Genomic DNA, 26,299 nt, shown 5'->3' on the forward strand with positions numbered 1-26,299 from the left:
CTTTAGTTGTGCTGTCGTGGCTGCCTCGATGTCCTGAATCGATTCAAAACGTTTACCTTTCATTGTCATTCTGACTTTGGAGAAGACCTAGAAGTCGCATGGTAACAGATTCAGTGAATAAGGTGGCTGAGGACACACTGTAATGTTTTTATTTGACAGAAGAAATTGCTGTACCAGAAGTGATATGTGACACAGAGCGTTGCCATGATGGAGGATGATTTACAGCACACTTTAAAACACACCTTCTCTCAACCATAGCTCACACCCGACTGACTGCACCGAACAAGTTGAAACTTGTCATGCAGTTACTAAGGTTCGATGTGTCCCTTCCCATATTGAAGATCCCTGCCTTTCCATTGGATGGCACCCGGCAGCAGAATTCACTGTATGTTTCAATTACACCTCTTATAGTAGGGGAGCTTGTACCAGGCCTGGGCTCAGCTCTGAGGGGGTTCTTGCAAGGGAAATCAGCCTTCAAGGCCCTCATAGACCAGCAAGGACCAGAGATGTACCCCCAAAGCCCAATATTCCATAGAGGTGTAAAAAGAAATGCTGACATTAGCTAATGTGGTAGCTATGTCCTTCTAGAGATAAACAGAGTTGGAGTAAACAAAGAACAAATTGCTTATGGAGAAGGCTGGCTCTTATACCTGTCTTTTGGGATTTTTTCTTATTTTTTTAGTTTAGTGAATTTAAGTGAACACTGAGGCAGTGTAACTGTCCACCCAAATGTCTGGGTGTGATGGGCTTTGCACTCTCCCACCGTAGGGACCTACAGCAGATGAGCAGGTAGGTGGGAACCCCTTGAGGACCACACAAAATGCCTGGAAAACACCATATTCAGGCAGCCAGTACCTTTTGTCCTAGTTGCAGGAAGTTAACATGTATTGATTGCCAAGGGTTAAAACATTGGTCTGATTCAGCAAATCTCCCCACTATGTGCCAGGGAGGCTGCTTCTCTGCCCAGTGGAAGCCGGGATCACTTGGGCTGGCAAGACCAGCTGTGGAGCTGACAGCTGTGTCCCTTCTCCTCCTCCTACTTGGAAAGGAATATGAGCTTATATAACATCCTCCACCCATTTATACCAGTCCCTGAAGATTCCAGCATGCGGCAGAGGCAGAGCGGGAGGCTGCGGGTGGATAGCGTGTTACTCTCTATATGGGAGAATGACGCTTCTGCCCAGAGGACATGAGACTCTGCTGTCTCGCAACATACTGAGACCCTCTTTATAAGGACACCAGCAAAAGTTCAATCATGTCTCACTGGGGGTTCAGAAAAGAAATGATGTACATAACAAATTGGAAATTTCAAAACCATGATAGAAGACTCACCCTCAACACTGCCAAGAAAATTCAGATTCGGTGCCATTTTTTTTTCTTCTTAATTATAGTTGACATACAATATTATAATAGTTTCAGGTGTATGCCATAGTGATTTGACCTTTCTACACCTTACGAAGTACCATTTTTAAGGTCAGGATACATTAAGAAAAAGGAGATGGCACAGCTCGGCGTCTTCCCAGACAGCCAAGACATGCAGGGTCACTGGCTTTCCATCCCTGCCTTGTGGGAACCTGCCCCATTGCCTTTCTCCGTGTGTCACACAGAGATGACAGCACCAAGTGACCTTGCACAGTTGCTAAAGCATAAGTTGCACAGATAAGTCAATCAAACTAAAGTTATAGAGGATTAAAAGGGATAATTACAAAGACATTTGGAAAACTGACAGAAGTACTTCACAGAAATAGAACTCCTGTTTTAGCGCCAAGCATATTTTATACACTGTCGAATTAGTGCTCACAACCACCCTGTGAGGTAGATATATTATTTACATTTTACAGCTGAAACTGAGGCTCTTAGAGGTGAAGTAACGTGTCCCATGTTGCAGAACCAGTACAAGTAGCTGGGTTAGTATGTTGCATTCAGATGCCTGCGTGTCTTGATACTGTCTCTATGGTTGCACAGGACACAGGTTAAGGGCAAGGACTGTAGAAGCAGCTGACCCGGGTTCAAGTACCAGTTCTGTCCTCTCTGTGCATGACTGTGGGAGTTATTAGGTTGCTACAAAGACAACTGCAGTTTCTGCAATTATTTTAAATCTTTTAAACCACAATTACTTTTGCGCCAACCTAATATTTAGCCACGCTGTGCCCTAGGTTTTTGTTTTTCCTTGTTTTGGTGTTACTGTTTGTTTTTCTGTTGTCATTGCTGATTTTAATATTTAAAGAGGAATAAATAAGAGTTCCTACCTAATAGGGTAGCTTTGAGGAGTACATGGATTAATACCTGTAGAGTACTTAGAATATGTGGCACAAAATGAGCACTGCATAAAAGTTTAATAAATAAACAACTATACAGACAGGGTTATAGTACCATTAAGTTAGAAGAGGTCATGAATCATATCCAGCCCATTCTGTTGCTTCAGGAATGACTGACTGAAAGATCTTGGGGGCCAGTATTGCTAGCACTTTCCCTAACAACATACAGTATTTAAATACTGTCTCCTTCAGGGATGATGTAGATGCCTGATCACTGCACTGCACACCTGAACCTGAAGCTGAATAATAATGAATGCCAACTATAATTTTATATATCTATGTATATACATATGTGTGTGTGTGTGTGTGTGTGTAGTTACAAGAAGCAGAGTACAGCATAAGGAATAGAGACAGTGGAAATGCAATGGCTGTGTCCGATGTCAGAGGGGTAGGAGATGGGGGTGGTGGGTTATCACTGTGTGAGGGACATAAATGATAAATGTCTAACTATTACATTGTTTTGTACACATGAAACTAATAAAAAAATAAATAGAATAAAATAAATAAATACTGTCTCATGCAGGACATACGACGTCAGCTTGAACTTCAACCCCTCCTATTATGATTTTGGCCTACTCCCCTTGTTCAGCCCTTGGAAGAAATGGAAAACAGATCAGCACTGCTATGAGGGTAATGACATTGCAGCAAAACAACTTTTAATTTCAGGAGGAAAGGAGGGCTAAAACCTCTCTCGATGGCACTCCAAATATTTCCTCTTCTGTAGTGATGAGGATAAAGGACTAGAAATAGAACCCTGGGTTCTAGCCTTGACTCTGCTCCCATCTAGCTATTTGAACTTAGGCTAATCACTTCACCCTCTTGCTTCAGCATCATTCTCTAGAATGAAAATACTAGACGAAGAGATCTCATTAACCCAGAATGTTAAAATATCATGAGGGAGAAGGACTTCCTCAGGGTCGTGCCAAGCGAATGTCAGCATTAGTCCTCAAATCCAGATCTTCTGACCCCAAGACTCTTCCCACCACATTTCTCAGTTTTCATCAAAATACCTTCTCTACTTCTCACCTGCTGGCCATGGTAGATTAAATTATTGTTCCCAAATCTTCCTCCCTCCCTGCTTCCACCTGTTTTATCATGTGACTCTGTAGTTTCTACACCTAGAGGTAGAAATTATTTTACTTCCTAACCTATGTTAGGCTTTGGCCATACAACTTGTTTTGTGAGAAATGGATGGTGTGGCAGTTTTGAATCTAGCTTTAAAGGACCTCACATTTCTGAGATCACATACCACACACTTCTGCCATCATCATGAGAAGAATAAGTCCCAGAAGGCTCCTGGTCCTTGAAAAACACAGACATGGAGAAGACCTTAAGTACCTGTGGCCTGCATCAAGCCATTCAACCCTAACTGAGGCCAAGAGAGCTACCCCAGCCAATCCACAGACACGTGAGCTAGAAATAAATGCTTACTGCGTGTTTCACTGAGTCTTGGGGTGCTTTTTTGTACAGAATTCTTGTTGTAATAGCTAACCTATATGAAGGTGTTCTGGGGTCCCCAGAAAAGTATTTTGTGGCTATGATGAATTTCTTAAGGGAATAAAAATTGAAGCCCAAACTAAACTGTCATAACTATGAGCAGGCAACTTGATCTACCAACACTTTCCCAATATGAGAATTTACCCTTGAACTCAAACACTGTTTACTTCAAGTTCTTATTTCCTTGCCTCTCAGTTTCCTCATCTGCAAAATGAAGATAATAGTACCTATATCACAAAGTTGTTGCAAAGTTCAAAAGAGATGATTTATGGGAAATACTTAATACTGACTGAACGTCTGACAAGGTTAGCAGTGATTATGACGAGGAGGACTTGGTACCCTCCCTTGCAACAGTCAAAGAGAGGAAAGTAAGTGCTCTGAAAACATTACACTAACAGTTTCCTTTCAGCTATACAATACTGGTTTGGGTCTAAGGTTTCTGCCCTCACTGCCTAATAATGTCAACTCCTTTCCTAAGTGTAAAGGGATATAAGAAGCAGCAAAACACATTTTCTCTCTCACACACACAAGCTACACAAATAACTAAGAAAAAAATAAAACTCTGCACATGCCATCTGGGGAGGCATGTCCTACCATCAGGAGGACCCAGTTTCCCAGGAGTCTTTTCAGAGGAAATCTGCTTTACTTAAAACACAGGTGAGGAAATTAAAAGTTTGATTAAGTTGTCTGGATAGACATCGGCTTGACTTAAAAGGGTACGTCTTGATTTTCAAAGTGTCAATCTACACAACCAGCTTGCAACAGTTCTAGTCTTGGCTTGTAGTCTTCATACAACTTTAGAAGTAAAATAAGCTATGTAGCTCCACCCCAGCTTGTTTGTTTGTTTGTTTTCTTAATCAGGAAGCTGTGATGGAGAGCTGCATATGAATTTGTCTAAAGGGAAATGACTGAAGCAGGTTAAATGAGGGCTATGACTTTGGGCCCACAAGGTTATCTCAGCAGTATCCCCCCACCTGAAGTTTCAAGGAGGTTGATAAGATTCTAAGTGATCTGGGTATACATAGCAGAGCTGAGCTCTGTCTAAAACACCGTAAATATGGTGTAGCTTTAAAGGGAAGTGTAATTACAGCTGACTGGGAGTTGGGTGACTGGATTCTGTTCCTGCTTCCCCCACTAACAAGCTGGTGCCCCTGGGTCAGCCACTTAACCTTTTAAGCCTCCATTCCCTTATCTGTAAAGTGACATTAGACTAATAGCTTTGACTGCCCCGTCTGCTACCTACCAAATATAAACTACAGTGTGATTGGATAATAAGAAGTCAAATTAGGTTTAACTTTTTAAAAATTAAAAACCACAACAGACCTACATTATATAGGCAGGAATCATCTAAGTTATTCAAGCACTTAAGACCTGCTAATTCCAAAACCTAATTTGATCCAAAGAGCATGAAGGCAGGAGTCAGAAAAACATGGGTCCTCTTCCTAGCTCTGCCACTAGCTTCCATGGGTCCCTGGAGCAGTCCCTCTCCCTGTCTGGCTCTTCACTGTAGTCTCTCTTTGGAAGACAAAGATAGAAGACCTCATCTGTGATTATTAAAGTACTAGAGGCAGGTAACCAGAATTTTTCTTCCCCCTGACCGTTGAGCATATTCCAAAGGTTGCTGGTTGTGGTCCAACATCTCTATTCTGAAAACGCCATTATGAGTCACTGTGGATTGCCAACCTAACAGCCACCCAGCTTCTTCCTTACTATTTCTTCAGAAATCAGGCAGGCAGCAATGTTCTCAGGGAAAACAAGGCTAAGGGGAAATCTTAGTACTTCCATTTTTCTTTGCCAATTATTGACCTAGAAGTTGACCCACCGCTCAGTTCTTGCCAATGAGATATAAGGGAAAGTCTGCTGGTGGCTTCAGGAAGACATTTTTCTCTCTGGATAAAAGACAGAAAATGTTATATAAAAAGAGCTTTTCCCTTCCTTCCTGTGTGAGATGCTAATATGTGAAGGTGTGATGTGTTCAGCTGTGACAGACATCTTATGACCTTGAGGCAATGTCCAAGAGAATCATAGAGAGGATATCTGGAGGCCACTGATTGAAACTTGGAACTTCTTACCTCCAACAACAACAAATGTTCTTATGGTAAATGATGGTTAATTTCATCTGCCAATTTCGCTAGGCCATGGTACCTAGATCCTGGGTCAAACACTAGTCTACTTGTGCTGCGAAGGTAACTTTTAGATGAAATGAACATTTAAATCAGTGAACTCTGAGTAAAGCTGATTACATTTCATAATGCAAGTGGGCTTCGTCCCCCATGACCTTTTGTCAGATTCACCCATATTGAGTTATACAGCAGCTCTAGTTCACTCATTCTCATGGCTGTCAAGTAATGCAAATTTGTCACAACACATTTACCCACTCAACTGTTGATAGTATTATTACTCTTTTTTTTTTCTTTCAATTTTTCCATAGCATCCCCACAAAGCTAGGTTCCGAGCGCAGTGCAGTGGAAAGCGTATGGTTTCTGGACTAACAAAAATCTGGTTGAAGCTTGCTTCTGTTGATAACTTTGTGTCACTGGACAAGTTACTTTGCATTAGGAGATGTAGATAATAATGCTTAACTGAGCTAACATATAGCAAGTACCTATTATTATAAGGCTTGTAAAATATTTGATGCTGGCTTGAAAATCACCTCTGGATTATTGTCACATAGCTTAGCTCTTGGGCACCTGGACTACTTGACTCTTCTCGCTAATGCATCCTTGCAGCCATTGACCTTCTCCCCTTTCCCAGGGCTTCTGGAATGCAGGTAAAACTACTATCTTTGGCTTCATCTACCCTGACTATCAGGTTTGTGCCTTGCTCCATCTTCTGTATTTTTTTCAACCCCAACTACTGCAAAACAGATCCTTTGCCCAAACGTCTTTCTATAATCTCTGTTCATGGAGAAGAAACAGCAACAAGACTGTCAATCCCATGTCTTGATGCCAGTGCCTTCTTGCATCTACTGGGTGAGAACACACTATATCATAGCTTCTACACCAGCTCCAGCTCTCCAAAAAGGGGGTTAAATACAGACTCAGATGTGTTAGACAGTTTGGCCCTGGTCCCACCAGAGACCACACAAAGGCTCGATTCAGTGGCTGTTCCTCTCTGGCAAGAGAATCCTTGAAAGAACTGAAAACATCGTACTGTGGGCAACTCTGACAAGACCCAAAAAATATGAATCAAAGGGTACAAATACTCTCCCTGTCATGTGTCTATGGGGGATGACTGAGTCTTTATTCAGCGTTCTCCAATGGACAGCCCAGCATTCTGCACTGCACGATGAAAGACCCATTATGAACAGAGATGGACTGAGCCGTATTTGTCCTCCCTTGACCTTGGAGCGGGGGAGGTGGGAAGCTGCATGGTGGTGAGAAGGGAAATAGGGGTGAGAGGGTTCCGCTAATCAAGCGATAGCTAAAATATACACATGGGGGAGGACACTCACAAACTTTGTATGTGCTGGGACTTTTGAGAACTGGGAGAAATAGAAGGCGTTAACCAAACAGGAGTCTAGAGTAGAACAAAGAACTCTAAGCCTAGTAGATAAGAAATTAGGAGAAAGGGGTAAAGAAGGGGATCATTCTTGATCTCCCCCAGCCATCAGAAATAAATACCTATAGTAAGCCAATATAAGGACCGTCAAAGTTCATAGACTCAGAGCCAAGAAACTTGAGTTCAAATCCCGGATTTGTCACTTGCTTTTGCCACTGTAAAATGGGCCTAATAATAGCCACCAACAAGATGTGAATAAGGTTCCAGGATAGAATAATAATGTTATCAACCCTATCGGTGAAAAGTGAAGGGATAGCTGACAGGAGTTGAGGGTTAAAAGATAGTAAAGGAAGAGAGAGGTGCTAATATCTTACAAAGCTATGGTCAAAAGTTGATGGAGTAAGAACTAGGGGTTCAAGTATATTATTTAAAGTGACAGAAGTCAGCAGTAGAATAATTAAAAGGATGTGATAATTATCAAAGATTAGAAGACAAGGGAAAGAGCAATGACCACCTGTATTGGAAGCATGAAGAAGTAAATAATTTCTAAAGTCAATAAATCAAGAAATAGCAATATAAGCATATTTTTAAAAACATAAAAGTAACCATTAAAATAATACAAATAAAATGGTTAAAAATGAATGTGTCTGAGGAGTAGGGAAAGATGGAGACTGTTGAGGTTTATTTTTACAGAGCCTATTGTACTATTTCATATTTATATATGTATGCTTGGTGTATATAATTTAAATTCTTAGAAGGCAAAACCTAAACACTTTTTTTTCAAAACGTAATGGTTGTAAAATGGAATTAGTCCGATGAAACTGTAGATTACACACGATAATTAAAAGAAAACAAATGTCCATCTAATTGCATAAATAACTAAACTGCCATACGGAGGTTGAAAGACATATCCTATTGAATTGGAAAGGGAGAACTATCAGGTTTTAGTATAAAGAGGCAGTTTGCAAATTTGTTTTTTTAACCAACAGAGTCCTGTTTTAAAAGAACTATTGTCCCCATAGTCCACTCTATAAAACAGATCCAAGGGAAACTATTCTGGCTAAAGTATGGAGTTAGGAGCCCCAGCTAAACAGTTTACCCCTGGAGGAAAATCCTCTGAAAGATGACACCTGTGAGATCCTCTGGCCCCTGATTACAAGATTGGGAAACCAACTATTGAAGCCATTCAGAATCTATTGCATAACAGAAGCTAGTGCCCAAGGCATCACAGAATGACTAACCTGATGGGAACTGATTGTCCCTGTGAAATGACTCACAAAATAGCCATCTGAGAGTCTGATCATCAAAAGACCCTATCTACTAGGACCCAGTTACCCATGGTGAACTGACAACAGAGTTCACTGGCCTGTCAATGAACTCTGCAAACACAGTGCCTTGTATTAGCCAGCCATGTCTCACCAACAGCTCAAACTCTGCCCACACAGGAGCCACAGGAGAAAAATATTATTTGAGCATGACAAATCACTCCCCTCCATGCTTGCTCCATCACCTTCCCACAGATTTCACACAACTAATTTCTTATTTCAAGAGCGGTAGCGTCAGTGTCACTTTCAGAAAACAAGATGAGTTTGTTCAGAATGTGTCCCCTCTTAGTTCCCAGCACTCTGCTATTTTGCATCTCTTTTTTTATCCCTCCACTGTCCCCCCCAACCCTGTGTTAGCCCAGTAGTTCTCAAAGTATGGTCCCCACCCAGACTGGTAGCTTAGCACTACCTGATAATTTATTAGAAATGCAAATTCTTGGGGCCTACCCCAGACCTACTGAGTAAGGAACTCTGGTTCTGTTTTTTTGTTTTGTTTTGTTTTGTTTTAAGTATCTATGACAAAAAGACATCTCCCACAACATGCAGTGCCAAACATAGAGCTGCAGACCTAGTGATGTGAAACCTCTCCATAAATCAGTAGTCACTTGGGAAACATTTATTGTCCGGACCCTGCTCTTCTTGCCTCACTCATTAACCTTTCTTCTTTTAATTTGTAAACCAGAATAAGTCCATCATTTATTGGGCAATTTCATGGACCGCATTCTATCCTCCCTGTTTTGTTGCCAATGATGATGATGATACGATAATGACGCCAGAAAACACTTAACACTTATTCATCAGATACTGTTCTAAGAACTTTATGTTAACTAAATTAATTAATCCTATACCTGTGTGCATATGAATTTTCTTTCAATGCTGCCTCCATGAAATGGCAGGTGCCCTCCAGGAAAGGTAATTACTTTGTCTCATGCAGTGCTATCAAATAGAAATACAATGCAAGCCACATCCATCATTTTAAAATTTCTAGTAGTCACATTTAAAAAAGGAAAAAGAACGAGGTGAAATTAATTTCAATAATATATTTTATTGAACCCAATATACCCCAAACAGTGTCATTTCAACATGTCATCAATATAAAATATTAGTGAAATATTTTACATTTTTTTTCATACGGTCTTCAGAATCTAGTGTATTTTGACATTACAGCATACTAAATTCTGAGAGGATCATTTCTACTACTCAATTGATGCACATTTAGTTAATTACCCTGATAAACTCAGAAGATTTCATTAGGAATCATTTGCCCATTGTTCCTGTTGTACATAGACAAAACTGAGGCCCAGACAGAAGTGACATCTCTCAAAAAATGAAATGAGCCCTCGTCTTACAAGAAGAAGAACTGAATTCAACTCCAAGCTCCATCACTTCCTGGGTGAGTGACCATGGCCACCGTACCTCACAGAACCTTAGTGTCCTCATCTGTAATCAAGGGAGAATAACCTCTACTGTACAGGGCTGTTCTGAGGTTCAGAAGGGAACATCCATCTACATCTGTAAGGGCCTAGCAACGCACACCACCACCAACAAAGTCACAGAGCCAGCTAGCCGCCCTGCTGAGTGTATCAGTCCGGGCCCAATCAAGAGATAGAAACCAGTATCAAGAACTTTTAAACTACTTACTAAACTGAAAAATGTAAATGCAAGATATACTGAAATTCTATATGGAACCATAAGGCTGAGGGAAGGTACCCAAGGGAGGACAAATTTGGGAGGAGTTCAGCTCTCACTGGAAAAGGTATAATTTAAGCCACTGAATAGCAGAGAGGTTTGCTGATGTAGCCTGGGGGCCTGCAATCACTGAGGAAACAGGAGGCAACTCTCCAGCTTGCAGGTGGGGAACAAAGACCCAGAAACCAGGGGAGCACATATGCAGAGGGGATGCGCAAGCTCCAGGTTGATGTGAGCTTGCAGGGCCAGCCTGCCTCAGTGGAACCTCCTACGTAGGGCACAACCAGGCTGCACGGGGGCCTGGCGAAGGAAGCGGGGAGCAGCGGCACTGTTACAAACCATTTGGCAGGCATGCTACATGGGGGACCTACAGAGGGAAGCTGGGGGACAGCATGGGTGGGGACACCTTCAGGGAGAGAGCTATATTGAGAAACCTGCAGAAAGGTTATGGCCACGCCAGGCAGAAGCTTTGAGGTCACTGAGGAACCATGCATTCTCGGTGTGTGGCTGGGCCAGAGTCCCGCCGGGCAACTCACTCCCACTCTACTGACCCATGCGCGTATCAACTGGAAGCTTCAGGAGAGCCCCTTCTTCCTGTAACATCCCTCTAGCACCCTTCACTTAATCTTTTGCTTAATGCAAAGGAGAAATGCTTAAGGAATTCTGTCGGTAAGGAATATAGTCAGTAATATTGTAATAACTATGTATGGTGTCAGATGGGTACTACATTTGTTGGGGTGATAGAATAGAGGGGGGTAGGGGGCATGGTGAAACAGCTGAAGTACAAATTGGTGGTTACCAAATAGTCAAGGGGATATAAAGTAAAGCATAAGGCATATAGTTAGTAATATTGTAATAACTATGCATTGTATCAGGTGGGTACTAGACTAGTCAGGGGGATCGCTGCATAAATTACATAAATATCTAATCACTATGCTGCACACCTGAAATTAATATAAAATAATATTCAATGTCAAAATAAATAAAGTATATAAAACTTCCAAATAAATAAGTACATAAATACAAAGGAATTCTGTCCATTTTCACAGAACAGGTATTAAGAGGTGTTAGAACTGAGAGGTAATAAATTGATAACACACAGGGTTAGACTGGAAGCTATGTTTTCTCGTCCTTACTTCAGAGCACGTTCTGCTGCCTTAAATTTTACTGCTAGGAGAATTTTACATAGTTTCTTGAGACTGACCCTCACAGTGAGCCTTGGTCACCTTCCTTGTCAGTGTACAGGTTGGCCCCACTAGTAAAGAACTAGAGGAAAGAGACTGACAGGAATGTAACCTTTCTGAGTCTCAGCCTCTTCATTGGGATGATGGGTTTTATACATCCTACTTCACATGTCTGCTGGAAGAATTAAGGAAGATAGCATATTAAAATCCTGGGACACAGGAAGTATGTAACAGAAATTCATTTCCTGGCCCTCAGACGAATTACTCTCGTTTTTCCTGTTCTCATCCAGGAATGAAAGTAAACCACGTGTGAGGGTTTTGAAATCATGTGTCCATTATCCTCCTTACTTAGTGATGTAACAACAGTCATGTTCCTTACCAAGTGGTTAATTATTTTCATACCACACTTGTGATTTGAGAGGTTCGGGTCTCCTCCAAGTACATATTTTCCCAATTAAGTATTTATGCTAGTGAGACTCCAGATGAACCGAGTGGAATCCAGAAGTGCTGGGCTATCCAGAGAACTGACTTTGCGTGAATGCTAGTCACACAAATAACACCCATGTCATGTGACTGATGGCTGCGGCAGTGGGAGCCCATCCACTGTTCTGCTCTTTCTTCTCAGAACTGGCTACTTTTTCATATCCTCAGTCCAAACTACTTGTCATGATATCCCAGATAATAGCCACTGAATGGTGTGTTCTTAGTCCTAAAAGGGCCAGATGCTTGGTCACGATGCTACATTTGGTTCTGACAGACTATCTGGGTTACATGGTACATATACATTGGGGCTCACAAAATAGGCCTACACCTTGCTGATAAGAATCAAGTTCACAATTATTCATACCCCTTTACAAGACAGGGAAACCCAAGAGATCCATGAGTAGACAAGCTGGATGGAATCCGAGATTATCTGGCACGGGGCTGTCCAACAGAAATTGGACAATGATGGAAATGTTCTATATCTGTGCTGTCCAGGATTGAGCACTTGAAATGTGACTAGCATGACTGAGTAACTGAATTAATTTCCTTTTATTTATATTGGCCACCATATTGCACAGCACACATCTAGATAGTGTGGCTGAATGGAATGTGGGATTTGAAGCTAAAAAGAGCCTCAGGTCTAAATCCTGGCTACTGTCTCTTACCATGTTTCCCAGAAAATAAGCCCTAGCCGGACCATCAGCTCTAATGCGTCTTTTGGAGCAAAAATTAATATAAGGCCTGGTCTTATTATAAGACCAGGTATAATATAATATAATATAATATAATGTAATGTAATGTAATGTAATGTAATATAATATAATATAATACCGGATCTTTATAATATAATATAGTATAATACAATACTGGGTCTTTCATTAATTTTTGCTCCAAAAAACGTATTAGAACTCATGGTCCAGATAGGTCTTATTTTCGGGGAAACACGGTAGTAACTATATAACTTTGGTCATGTCCTTTACCTTGTTGAAACCACAGGACCCATGTAAATGGTGATAATACCAGGACTTCACAGGGATGTTGTGATGAGAGAATGAATGTAGAGCATCTAACCCAGGGCTCTGCACATAGTAAGTAGTCTTTCAATAACAGCTATTATTAGCAAGCTCCTCATTTTCAAGATGGAGTAACTGCAGACCCAAAAGGAGAAGTGTCTTGTCCAGTTATTAGGTTGGTGCAAATGTAATTGCAGTTTTTGCAATTTTTCAACCTTTTAAATTACATTTGCACCAACCTACTACATAGCTAGCTAAAAGCACAGCCAGGAGCCAATTGATTTTCTATTTATTTATTTATTTATTTATTTTTTGTTGATGAGTTTTCTTATAGAGACAAACCCTTCTCACCCCAGAAGAGTGAAGGGTGGTAGCCCCAACAACTATTCAATGTACAAAATATCTTACACATGCAGAGAAAATGTACCTTAGTGAAGCCTATTTGCTCCTTCCGGAAATTTTCCAGGGGTTTGATTAGCAAATCACTAGCATTGTGTACCTAGAGAAAAGAAAGAACACACAAAACGACTTTTAGATTAGTCAGCAAGGTTTAAATTCAAGATTTCTCAGGCATTCCCAGGTAATGCACCATCCTGAAAAATGTTAACTAGTTTGCGAGTTTGTTGGGTTACTGTCTTTTTCCCCACATCGGTCTCTTAAAATCAAATGCTTGGAGAGGAAATGAGAGAAGGAACATTAGGGGCATGCCTCTGTAACTTCACCGGTCATCTGATCTGAGTTTTTAATTGATAAATATCCAGATTCATGTCCAGAAACAGACATAGGAGGCCTGAGGTAAATGTGGTGAGAAAGGGAATGAAAAATTCATGAAAGGACGATTGCACCAAGCATAAACCACTTCATGGAGGCAAATAAGTTAGCAGTAATTGAATTAGCATAAATCCCAAAGTAAATCGTTTCCAGTCCTGTCCTGGGGTGTCATAAACCAAAATGTTCCCTTCAGAATTTGGGGTATATCGCAGCATCACAGAGAGCACTAGACCAGGCCTTCGAATTTCCTATGGATGCTCAGAAGCTGATAGGAACAGCCTGTCCAAGCACTAAAATATTGGCATTGATATGGTTCTGAAGATATGAAACCATCACATCAAAACTGGAACCCCTGCACAGTGGGCAAGTGGAGATCTACAAAGCTTTGTCTTCGTATAAACCTCTTGGGAGACTGTATCTGTCCAAGGCAACTAGTGGGGTTTGTTTCTTCAGTGGTGGGAATTATTTGCAATTTACTGAAGGACCTCAGAGAACACATCTGAAGGGCTGGCTTTTGGGACACGGTGTGTTAATTCTGATCCATTACAAGACAGGGAAATGAGGGACTGGCTTCCTTGTCAGGTGAGACACAAAGTATCAGCAAGACAAGACAGATCTTCATAACAAAAATGGAAGACAGAGTAGAAAGCTAGTTTTCACCATTCTTATATTCTCCAAACTAAGAAGCAATTTTTAAGCTACCACCAAAAAGCATGGCAACTTGGGGCATTAGTACATATTTCACCCAGGTCGTGCAGGCACCTTGGGCCTTCTGTTTTGTGTCCAGGTATGGTCCAAGCTTTGATTAAATGGGCAAACCATCATCCAATCAAACCTCCACTACCTGTTCTGGTATCAAAAATACAGACACCAGTCACTTTCCTTGACTGAAGACAAGAATTCTTCTACTAAAGTAGCAGCCCAGCTCCTTTGGCCAACACGTCATCAACTTTGTGTACCCACTTGGAAACAAATGAAGTCATTGGTGTCATACACCCAGTACGAGAGTCATTTTTCTTCTTTACTTTTGTGGAGGTTTTCAAACCTGGCCACAAAGTCTGTGACACTCTTCCCATTGAAAGGTGAGGTCTCTGTCTCCTCTCCCTTGAATATGAGTGGGGTCGTTACTGCTTTGAGCCAATACAGTTTAGCAGAACTGATACTATGTGATCTGCCACTTCTAAAGACAGTAGTATGGCAAGCCTCTGTATGGATATTCAGCTGAGCTCTAGAATACACAGGCACCCCAAAGATGGCAGTTGCCGGTATTCTATATTCCAAGGGGGTTTTGTTGCATAAGCATGTATGCCAGCAACTTGTCACACAGGATCCATAAGGCCACTGCTTTTTACATGTTTGGCCCCGTGTCAGTCTAGGAAAGGAGTGCGTGATTCACTAAAACTGGAGCCCATAGTTTTCTCTTAATCACATTGGTGATACCGCTCCCAGTCTCCTACAACACAAACAGATACTCGGAACCTTTTCCTCTCTTTGACACTCATTGGTTACTAGACTGCCTTCTGCCAGAAGACAGAGCTAGAGATGTAGGAGAAGCTCACACCTAACCTTGGCTCCTTTTCTTTCTTTTTTTTTTTTCCATCTTTATTTTTTTTTTCTTTTTATTAAATTTATTGGGGTGACAATTGTTAGTAAAATTACATAGATTTCAGGTGTACAATTCTGTATTACATCATCTATAAATCCCATTGTGTGAAGTCTAGCAACTACTTATTTATTCTATGCCAACTGTAATAAAAAATAAATTAATTATGAAAAAGAAGTCTAACGGTTACTCATCAAAGCCCTTCTAAGTGAACTTGGCCTTTATTCCCCTTTCTGATCAGTGCATCCATTTTGTGAGCTCTCTAGGAGAAAAGTTCCTGCCTGTGGTCTCCGGGTAGAATCCCCAGGATAATAAGTGACATCCAAAACACATTAGTGAGTTTATCTGATCAGGTTTCCATTGAATGAAGCCCAAATTAACATTAGGTAGGGCAGCTAGGAAGGTAGAGATGGTATTCAACCCAGAGGTGCAAAATGGCTCAGGATGGGGAATTACCAACAGGAGGCAGGGAGGATAGCTGCTTTAAATATCACAGTCCTCTTTAGTTCTTGGCAGTCCTCAAGGACAGACCTTGCACATTGCCTCAGTCCCGTTCAGAGTCATAGAGGCATCTAGACAAGCCTCCCTCTTTAACCATACAGGAAGTCTGCCATCCAGACTTCAAAGCCACCTGCTCAGATAGTACAACCTCCCCTAGGGTACTGTTTAAGAAATCACAGCTCAGACGCTCCTCTGCATTTCTTCCGTCCCTAGTTCCTTCCACAATTTAAATTCATTTATGACAATGACTAGACATTTGCCATGGCCACGTGCTAGGGCTGTGAACTTCCTTCCTAATTCTTCTAAAGTTTCTTTAGGCCCCTTTTTATAGAAAGGATAAAAAAGCTGACTAACACCCCCCACATTATCCATATCGGGGTACAGGAGTCTTTTTACCACAGTTCCAGGAAATGGGAGAGGTGTGACCAAGCAATGAATTCCTGGCATGTTCTGAAAGGCCCTCATTGAGCCTAACCTTCACAGCATTCCTGGAATTAAATGGGAAATGGGGAGCTGACACTCAGTACATGATTGAAGAGTTGTGGGGACAAAAGGGCACAACATAATTAAAGACAGAAGAAAATGAGTCAGTCCTGTGGAAAAGAGCCAGTGAGAAGGGTGAGAAAAACATCTCCAAAGATGAATCCTACTTCAATATTTTAGAGCTTTGTAACTGGGTAAATAAAAGAGATGAAGAAACAACTAAGGCTGGAGAGAAGTACAGCTGAGCTTTCGAATGAAATGGGGGTGAATGCCTTTGAGATCAACATTGGCAGCAGTCCACACACTCTTCGGGCAGAAGAAAACATTTAGTAGAGCGTGGATTAGCTAGTGGGCCATCTACCAGACTCCATGGAAACTACCCATATTGGTCTCTCAGTATCCTCACAAGCAAATCTCTTGAACTAAGAAAATTCCCAAGCAAAATTTCCACAAGCAGAATCTTGGGTGCTACAAAAGATAACTAGAAACAATACATGTAATCAGTAGTTTCCTTTTTTTGCTATCAATAAAACACTTCCACATTCATTATATCATTTGGCGTATTTACAACAACCTTGGGAGCTGGAGATTATGATTCTCATTTTCCCTATAAAGAAAGAAGCGACTCAGAGAGATAAGTGATTAGTCAGTCTAAAGTCAACAAGTGTTAGTGGCACAGCCATTACTAGAGCCTAAGTCTCGAATTCCCGTGCCTCCAAGCCCTGCCTTCAATGCTACTTCTCTAGGGACCTAGATGAAGTGAGAGCAGTGTTTTGAGAAGCCAGCACCACACTGTTGAAAAGGAAGAGTGTTACAGATTCGAGAACTCTTCTATTGGAACAAAGGGCTTAACAAAACTGAGCTGCCAACAGGAAGTCACGTCATGAGAAAAAAGGAAGGCAGATCTCTTTGTTGTCCTCTCCAAAGCTACAACTCCAGAAAAAAATGGGCAAAAGACCTGAACAGACACCAAAGATCTACAGATGGCAAATAAGCATACGAAAAGATGCTCAACCCCCTATGTCACCGTGGAAAAGCAAATTAAAGCAGCAGTGTGATACCACTACACACCTATTAAAATGGGTAAAATCCAAACCACGACAACACCAAATGCTGCTGAGGATGTGGAGCAGCAGGAACTCTCATCCATTGCTGGTGGGAACAGAAAATGGTCCAGTCACTTTGGAAGACAGCTTGGCAGTTTCTTAGAAACCAGACATATTCTTACCACACAATCCAGCAACTGTACTCTTTGGAATTTACTCAAAAGGGTTGAAAATTTATACCCAGACAAAAATCTACATACATGTTTACAGCAGCTTTATTCATGATTGCCAAAACTGGGAGCAACCAAGACGTCCTTCAGTAGGTGATGGATAACTAAACTGCGGTCCATCCAGATAATGGAATATGTGCATAAATACTTCAACAATAAAAGGAAATGAGCTATCAAGCCGTGAAAAGACATGGAGAAAACTTAAGTGCATATTACTAAGTGAAAGAGGACAATCTGAAAAAGCTAGGTACTATACAACTCCAGCAATATGCTATTCTAGAAAACACAACACAGAATAAAAGGAAAGATTAGTGTTTGCCAGGGGCTCGTATGTAAGGGAGGGAGGAAGGGAGGAATAGGTTGAGAACAGGGCATTTTTAGCCCAGTGAAAATACGCTGTATGATGACACTTTATTGGTGAATACATATCATTACACATTTGTTATAACCCACAGAATGTTCAACACAGAGTGAAGCCTAATACAAACTATGGACTTTAGTTAATAATGTGTCAATATTGGCTCATTAATTTGAACAAATATACCACACTTGCAAGATGTTAAAAATAGGAGAAACAGTGTATGGAAAGGGACAGGGGGAGAAATGAAGTATATGAAATATCTCTGTACTTTTCACTCAATTTTTCTATAAAACTAAAATTGCTTTAACTATTAAAATCTATTAATTTTTAAAAATTAGACTTTAAATGTAAGGAAAAAAGTTTTCCCATAGATTTAAATAAAACAATCATGTATCAAATATAAATAAAGCCCATAGCATTATTTCTAGAAGGACAGACATACATAAATAGTTTGCTTAAGAACACTAATGACCACAGTTTGGGTTGACATATTCAACAGCCCAATTTAATGGCCTCTGAAATCCTTTCCCACTGAAATGAACCAGGAGAGGATTTACTTCCCAACTAATTTCTCTCCATCTGATGCTCCACTCTCAGGGTGGGAGCTTGAGGCAGAATGACCAAATCTATCCCCTGTCTTTACAGTACCAGACAGCCATGACACAGAAACCACAACAGAGCACCCATCTAAGCAGCGAAGGCAGAACAATCCCCAATAGCAGCAATGATCTGGGCTCCGGGCCCAGGTTGGTGACCTACCATCATCATCCTCTCGTTTTCTACTTCGTTGAGCAATTCAGCAAATTCCTTGAAGGACTCAGCTGGAAGAACAAAATAAAAAATAAACCAAATTAGCCATGGTACTGATAGGCAAGGGGGCAGACATCTGTGCAACGAGGGCAGGACCTGTGCCCTGAGTCCTGGTGGCCACCAGACGAAGGTGCCAAATCAAAGGCCATCAGGGAAATGTGTTCAGTACAGTGTTTCTCTTCTTTTTCAGCCAATCCCCCTACCCAAGAGTTTTTCTTTCTCCAGCTTTATTGGCATAATTGACATACCCCACTGTATAAGTTTAGGGTGTACAGCATAATGACTTGTCATGCATATATTGCAAAATGATTACCACAGTGAGTTTAGTTAGTATCCATCATCTCATATACCTACAAAAATATATTTCTACCTGTGATGAGAACTTTTAGGCACTACACTCTTAACGACTTTCAAGTATACCATCCAGCAGTGTTAACTGCAGCCCTCATGCTGTACGTTACATCCCTAGTACTTACTATCTTACAACTGCAAGTTTGTACTTGACCATTTTCACCCTGTTGTCCCACCCCCAACTCTGACAATCACAAATCCAACTTCTTTTTCTATGAATTTGGTTTATTTAGAATCCACACATAAGTGAGATCATGTGGTATCTTTTTCACTGTCTGATTTATTTCACTTAGCATAACACCCTCTAGGTCCATCCATGTTGTCACAAATGATAGGATTTCCTCCTTTTTTGTGGCTGATTAGTATTCTAGTGTGTGTGTGTGTGTGGACACTTAGGTTGTTTCTATTCATATGTCTTAAACATTACAGATAATCCTGCTATGAACATGGGTGTTCAGATCTTTGCAGTACTGTAATTTCATTTCCTTCAGATAAATACCCGGGAGTGGAATTGCTGGATCATAAGGTAGTTGCATTTTTAATATTTTGACGAAAGTCCATACTGTTTTCTGCAGTGGCTGCACCGATTTACATTCCTACCAACAGTGCACAGGGGTTCCCTTTTCTCCACATCCTCCCCAGCATTTATCTCGTGTCTCTTTCATGATAGCCATTCTAACAGGCATGAAGTGACATCTCATCAAGGTTTTCATCTGCATTTCCCTAATGATCAGTGATGCTGAGCACCATTTCACCATTTCATGTACCTCTTGGCTATTCCAATATCTTCTTTGGGAAAATGTCTATTCACATCCTTTGCCCATTTTTCAATTTGCTGGTTTGAATTGTTTGGTTTGCTATTAAGTTGTAGGAGCTCTTTACATATTTTGGATATTAACCCCTTATCAGATATGATTTGCAAATATTTTCTCCCATTCCATAGGCTCCCTTTTCATTTGTTGATTATTTCTTTTGCTGTGCAAAAGCGATTTAGTTTGAAGTAGTCTCACTGTTGATTTTGTTGTTGTTGTTGTTGCTGCTGGTGCTTAAGATGTCATATGCAAAAAAATCACTGCCAAGACCTATGTCAAGAAGCTTTTCTCCTGTTTTCCACCAGGAATTTTATCGTTTCCTGTCTTACATTCAAGTTTTTAATCCATTGTGAATTAATTTTGAGTGGTTCATGATCGGGGTCTAGTTTCATTCTTTTATTTGTGAATATCCAATTTCCCCAGCACCATTTATCAAACAGATGGGACTTTCTCCATTGAGTACTCTTGGATCCCTTGTGAAATATTAGTTGATCACATACACATGGGTTTATTTCTGGGCTCTCAATTCTGTTCCATTAGTGTGTCTAATATTAGGCCTAAATCCAGCTCTGCAATCTAGTTTTATTTTTCTCAGGTTCCTGAAGAGCATGTGTGGCACTGTAGATAAGCAAGGCGTGCAGTGTGTTAGAAAGAACATCAGATGGGGTGATAGATGACGAGGATTCTAGTTTAGTGGACAAGATAGAGAACTAGAAGGAGGATGAACTTCAGACAGATAGACTTGGATTTGCAGCCTCAGTCTATTAGCCTCTTGCTGTGAGACTTCTGATTAAGTGAGTTGACCCCTCTGAGCTTCAGTTGCCTAACTCATCAAATATGACGACATACCCGAGAGTGCTGTTGTAGGGACTGAATTCGAAGGTAAATGTAGAGTGCCAACACATAGTAGATAACAAACATTACCCCCGTTCCCTGTCCCAGTGCTCTACTCTTCCAGTTCCAGTTCTGCCACTTACTGGCGAGGTGACTGGGAAAGTCAATTCTTCTCCCCAGACTTCAGTTTCTTCATATACTAAACAGACCAATAAAAGCTAAATTAAGCTGGATAGTCTTTCGTGTCCCTTTGAATTCTAATAACTACTATTTTAAAGTTCCCAAATTCTCACCAGAAACAGGAAGTATATTCTCAAACAGTATCTGAATTAAAGCAAACATACTAAAAGCATGGAGGAAAAAAATGCATCCATATTAATATAGTTTTGATCAAAAATAGATTTCCCTTCCTAAGAGAACTGGACGACTAATCCAGCATTCCCCGTAATGAGGAAATGAAATTCAGGGTCAAATGCAGCATACCAGACAACAGCACTTCTTTCTGCTGAGGGTTAAGTTGCTGCACATACCCAGGGAAGTCACCTTTGCAAACACCGCCAATTAAAAGCTCAACCTCAGCACACAGAAGAAAAATACCCTAACCAGAAAGAGTAAACAGGAAAAAATGTAAAAGTTTACTGATCTCCTGTCCCCAAATACTTTATGCTACAAAAGTGGTCAGAGAGATTTTTGTTGTTATTCTGGTATGTTTCCAGGCAAGACCAGTTTGCCTCTAAAGGAAATGTGACAAGTATCATATTGGAACATTGAAAGGAAAAGATTAATCTCCTGAAACATAAATGCATCAAGCCCTTTGGCTGAAGGCTTAATATTCAAAATAACTTTATTAGCGTGTTTCCCAGAAAATAAGACCTAGCCGGACAATCAGCTCTAATGCATCTTTTGGAGAAAAAATTAACCTAAGACCCAGTCTTATATTATATTATATTATATTATATTATATTATATTATATTAATTATATTATATCATATTATATCCAGTCTTATATTATATTATGTAAGATCCAGTTTTATATTAAAATAATACCGGGTCTTATATTAAGTTATGCTCCAAAGATGCATTAGCGCTGATGGTCCAGCTAGGTCTTATTTTGGGGGAAACATGGTAGGTAATTATCCTTCATGTAATTATCCCTAAACTCAGGCTCACAGAAAGTTAAGAACTTGTTCAAGGTCATACAGGAAGTTAATGGCAGAGGCAGAGTTCACATTCAGACCCGTCTTGCTGCCAGAGCTAAGGTCTTGTCACTGTCACAATGCCCATACATCTCCAGGTAGAGGTAAGCAAAGATTAGGTTACTAAATATCCTGACTAGATTATCAAACAGAGATAGGGAGAGAGTACCAGCTGCTAGGCTTCTGAGTCAGGTTTCATTCATGAAGAAACAAATTCAAAATTTGACAAAATTAAGAGTGTCTCAAAACGAGCTTTTGCTAAAAAATTACATCACTTTTATTATTAAGACAAGTATCTCAACGTTCACATATCATAAAATGCACCATTTTAAAGAGTACAAGTCAGTGGATCTTAGTATATTCAAAAAGTTGGGCAACCATTACTGCTATATAATTCCAGATCATTTTCATCACCCCCCAGAAAAGAAACCAGAAACTCATTAGCATCACTCCCCATTTCCACCTACCCTACATTCAGACAACCACTAATCTACCTCCTGTCCGTATATATATATATATGCGTAACCTAGACATTTCATATAAATGAAATTATACGATATGCAGTCTTCTGTGACTGACTTCTCTCACTTAGCATGTTTTCAAGGTTATTCCATGTTGCACTAAGTATCAGTCTTTCCTTTCTTTTTCCTGCCACATGCTCCATTGTATGGCTATACCACATTTGTTTAACCATTCATTAACTGATGGACACTTGCGTTGTTTCCATTTATTTGCTATTATGACTAATGCAATCATAAACATTTGTGTACAAGTTTTTGTGTGGATGTGTTTTCAGTTATTCTGGGAATACACATAGGTGTAGAATTGCTGGATCATATGGTAACTCTATGCTTATCTTTTTGAGGAATTGCCAAAACTGTCTTCCAAGTGATCTACACCATTTTATATTACCAAAAGCAATGTATTAGGGCTCCAATTTTTCTACATGCTTGCCAGTATTTCTCATTGTCTATCTTGATGATACCCACAATCTTAGTGAGTTTGAGGTGGTTATCTCATTGTGGTTTTGTTTCATGCTATTACTAATGATACTGGGAATCTTTACATGTGCTTATTGGCCATTTACATTATCTTCTTTGGATAAACGTCTGTTCAATTACTTGGCCCATTTGGTCCTCTAGCCTCATTGCTGCTTTCTCTTGCGTTAGATTATTTTCTAGTTTACTATTATAATTCCCTCGTTGCTTCTTTTATGATATACATTTTAATTTCTTAGTGGTTGTCGTGGGGATTACAATTAACAACTTAATTTATAATAATCTAGTTCAGACTAATGCCAATTTAATTCCAATAGTATAATAGAACTTTGGGCCTACATAGCTCCATTTCTTCCTCATCATTCATGCTATTACGGTTGTGAACCTAAAAATAAAAGGCCAAAGTGAGAGGCAACAAGCATTTGTTTGAGATCAAAAAAAGAATAGCTATTTGAGAAGCACTGATTCAGGCAGAAACCCAACCAGTATTCTAACCGGGAGACAAAGACAAGGAGTGTTCATGAGAAAGGAAAGAGGAACAATTACATCAAGAGAAGGAAGGAATTTCTATCGGTGCAGATAAGCTAACACAGCGATGCTAATTCTAAACAATGCTTCTAATTTTCAGTACAGTAGCTATTAGTCCAGTAGTCATAACAGTTCTTTGGGACACAATGTTAGTTTAGGCCAAGCCAAAAAGTTATTTTACCCTGTTTTAACATTCCAAAAGTTTGAGGTGTAAGACATTCAAGGCAGTTCCTCTAGGATGGCAGCTCCAACTCCATTTTAAAGTGGCTCCATTTATATTATTTTTTACACCAGCGTATGAAAGGTCAGACAATAAAGTTTGCAACCTAATCCTAGAAAAAGTGCTACATACCTCATTGCTGAATATCACTATGGTCACCTTTGAAGTACTCACCTTGGGAAGCTATGCACCAACGCCAGCACCTAGTCCACCCTTCAAAGCAATTTTGGAACTCTTTTTCTGGAATGGCCATCAGAGCTGTTGTTGTATTACCCCTGATGTCCTGAATGCCATCAAAATGTCTTCATTTCAATGTCTCCTTTATCTTTGGGTAAAGAATGAAGTCACTGGGCCAGACCGGGTGAGTAGGGAGCGTGTTCCAATCCAGTTATTAGTTTACTGGCTAAAAACTGCCTCACAGACAGCGCCGTGTGAGCTGGTGCATTGTCGTGATGCAAGAGCCATGAATCGGTGGCGAAAAGTTCAGGTCATCTAACCTTTTCACACAACCTTTTCAGCATTTCCAAATAGTAAACTTGGTTAACTGTTTGTCCAGTTGGTACAAATTCATAACTAGTAATCACTCTGACATAAAAAAAAAAAAGGTCAGGAACATCGTTGCAACAAGTTTGCAAACTTATCAGACCTCGTACAAATTACATATCTATACATTATAAGTCCATCAGCACAATTTTATAGTTATTGCTTTTTGCCTTTTAAAACTAACAAAGGAGTTAAAAACTAAAATACATTTATATTGTCTTTTATATAACCTATGTAGTTGCTTTTATTGGTGGTCTTTATTTCTTCATGTGGATTCTAATTATTCTTTAATGTCCTTTCATTTCATCTTGAAGTACTTCCTTTACTTCCAGGGAAAATCTGTCAGTGATTAATTCTTTAAGTTTTTTGTTTACCACAGAATGTCTGAATTTCTCATTTTTTTTTATGGTTTTGTCGGGTACACAGTATTTGGTTGGTAGACATTTTTCTTTATATTTTTTAAGTTAAGTATACTTGGTATACAATATTAGCTATATTAGTTTCAGATGTACAATATAGTGATTTGATATTTTTATACCTAACAATGTGATTTGCTCCACTTATTTTAGTAACCATCTGTGAAGGGGAATATAGCCTATAATACCGTAGTAAGTTTGCACAGTGACAGATGACAGACTTTTTTTCCCAGTACTCTGAATATGTCACCCCACTGCCTTCTGTCCTTCATGATTTCTAATGCGAAGACAGCTGTTAATTTTTTGAGAAACTCTTGTACATGGTGCCATTTTTCTCTTATGGTTTTTACAAGATTCTCTTTGTTTCTGTCTTTCAACAGCTTGACTGTGATGTATTTAAGCACGTATCTCTTTGAGTTGGCTGAATTTGTAGGATAAGCAGATTAAAGTTTTTCACCAAATTTGTCAAGTTTTGGCCATTGTTTCTTCAAATATGATTTCTGCCCTTTCTCTCTTTATCGTCTAGGACTCACATTATACATGAGTTCTTATGCTTTACAGTATCCATGGCCTCTAAAGTTTTGTTCATTTTACTTTATTTATTTTTTCTCTGATTCAATAATCCTATTCATCTGTTTTTAAGTTTGCTAGTACTATCTTCTACCAGTACAAATCAGAAGTTAAGCCCCTATAGTGAATTTTTCACGTCAGTTACTGTAGTTTCCAGCTGCAGAATTGTTGTGGTACTTTTTTATTAATCAACTTGAAATTTTATGTTTACATAAATTATATAACTAGTCATATATAATCTTTTTAATTCAAGTTTATTGGGGTGACAATGGTAAGTAAAGATACATAGGTTTCAAGTGTACAATTCTGTAATACATCGTCTATATATCACATTGTGTGTTCACCACCCCGAGTCAGTTCTCCTTCCATCACCATATATTTGATCCTGTTTGCCCTCATCTACCACCCCCTCCCCCCTTAAACTAGCTAATTAGAAGTCTTTCTAGGAAGACCAATGACTTGGCTTCCTCAGGGACAATTTCTATTTACTGTTGGTTTTTTGTTGTCTTGTTCATGGGCCATTTTTTCTTATTTCTTTGCAGATCTCGTATTTTTTGTTGAAAAGTGAAAATTTTAAATAATTCAATGTAACAACTTTGGAAATCAGAACTTCCCCTCCCTTCTCATGGTATATTGTTCTTGTTGTTGCTGTTTGTTTAGTGACTTCATGGACTAATTCTATAAAGTCTGTATTCTCTGTCATGTTAATCCCCTGAAGTCTCCGGTCAGTTAGTTTAGAGGTCAGCTAATGATTGGACCACGACTTATCTAAATGCTCTGAACAAGTAAGTCTCCCAGCCTTTATTGAAGGGCTCAGTGTATATGCCTTCAGCATTCAGCCAGGTGTTTCCTAATTCTGTTTTAGTCTTCATTTCCTGTTTGCCCAAATCTTTGAGTCAGCCAGAAGTGGATGATTAGAGCTTCCTCAAGTCTTTTCTGGACAGGTGCAAATCCTGGAATATGAACAAAGTCCTATACATGTGTGTGACTTTCTACATTTCCAGGAACATGCTGC

The 26,299-nt window shown here is 39.9% G+C and overlaps 1 protein-coding gene across 6 annotated transcripts in view; it reads right to left on the bottom strand.

Annotated features, from left to right (window-relative positions):
- Positions 1 to 26,299, bottom strand: part of OPHN1 (oligophrenin 1) — a 304,564-nt gene that overhangs the window by 171,618 nt on the left and 106,647 nt on the right. For all 6 annotated transcript variants that reach the window (XM_019753605.3, XM_019753604.3, XM_019753610.2 and 3 more), the window contains exons 4-5: positions 18,765 to 18,826; positions 13,438 to 13,509 (exon numbers count right to left, since the gene is read on the bottom strand). In XM_019753605.3, the coding sequence (XP_019609164.3) occupies positions 13,438 to 13,509; positions 18,765 to 18,826 (134 nt within the window). The remainder of the gene's footprint in view (positions 1 to 13,437; positions 13,510 to 18,764; positions 18,827 to 26,299) is intronic.

This window comes from Rhinolophus sinicus, chromosome 18, assembly GCF_057876585.1.
Source record: "Rhinolophus sinicus isolate RSI-liver-muscle chromosome 18, RSI-T2T, whole genome shotgun sequence".
Taxonomy (NCBI): domain Eukaryota; kingdom Metazoa; phylum Chordata; class Mammalia; order Chiroptera; family Rhinolophidae; genus Rhinolophus; species Rhinolophus sinicus.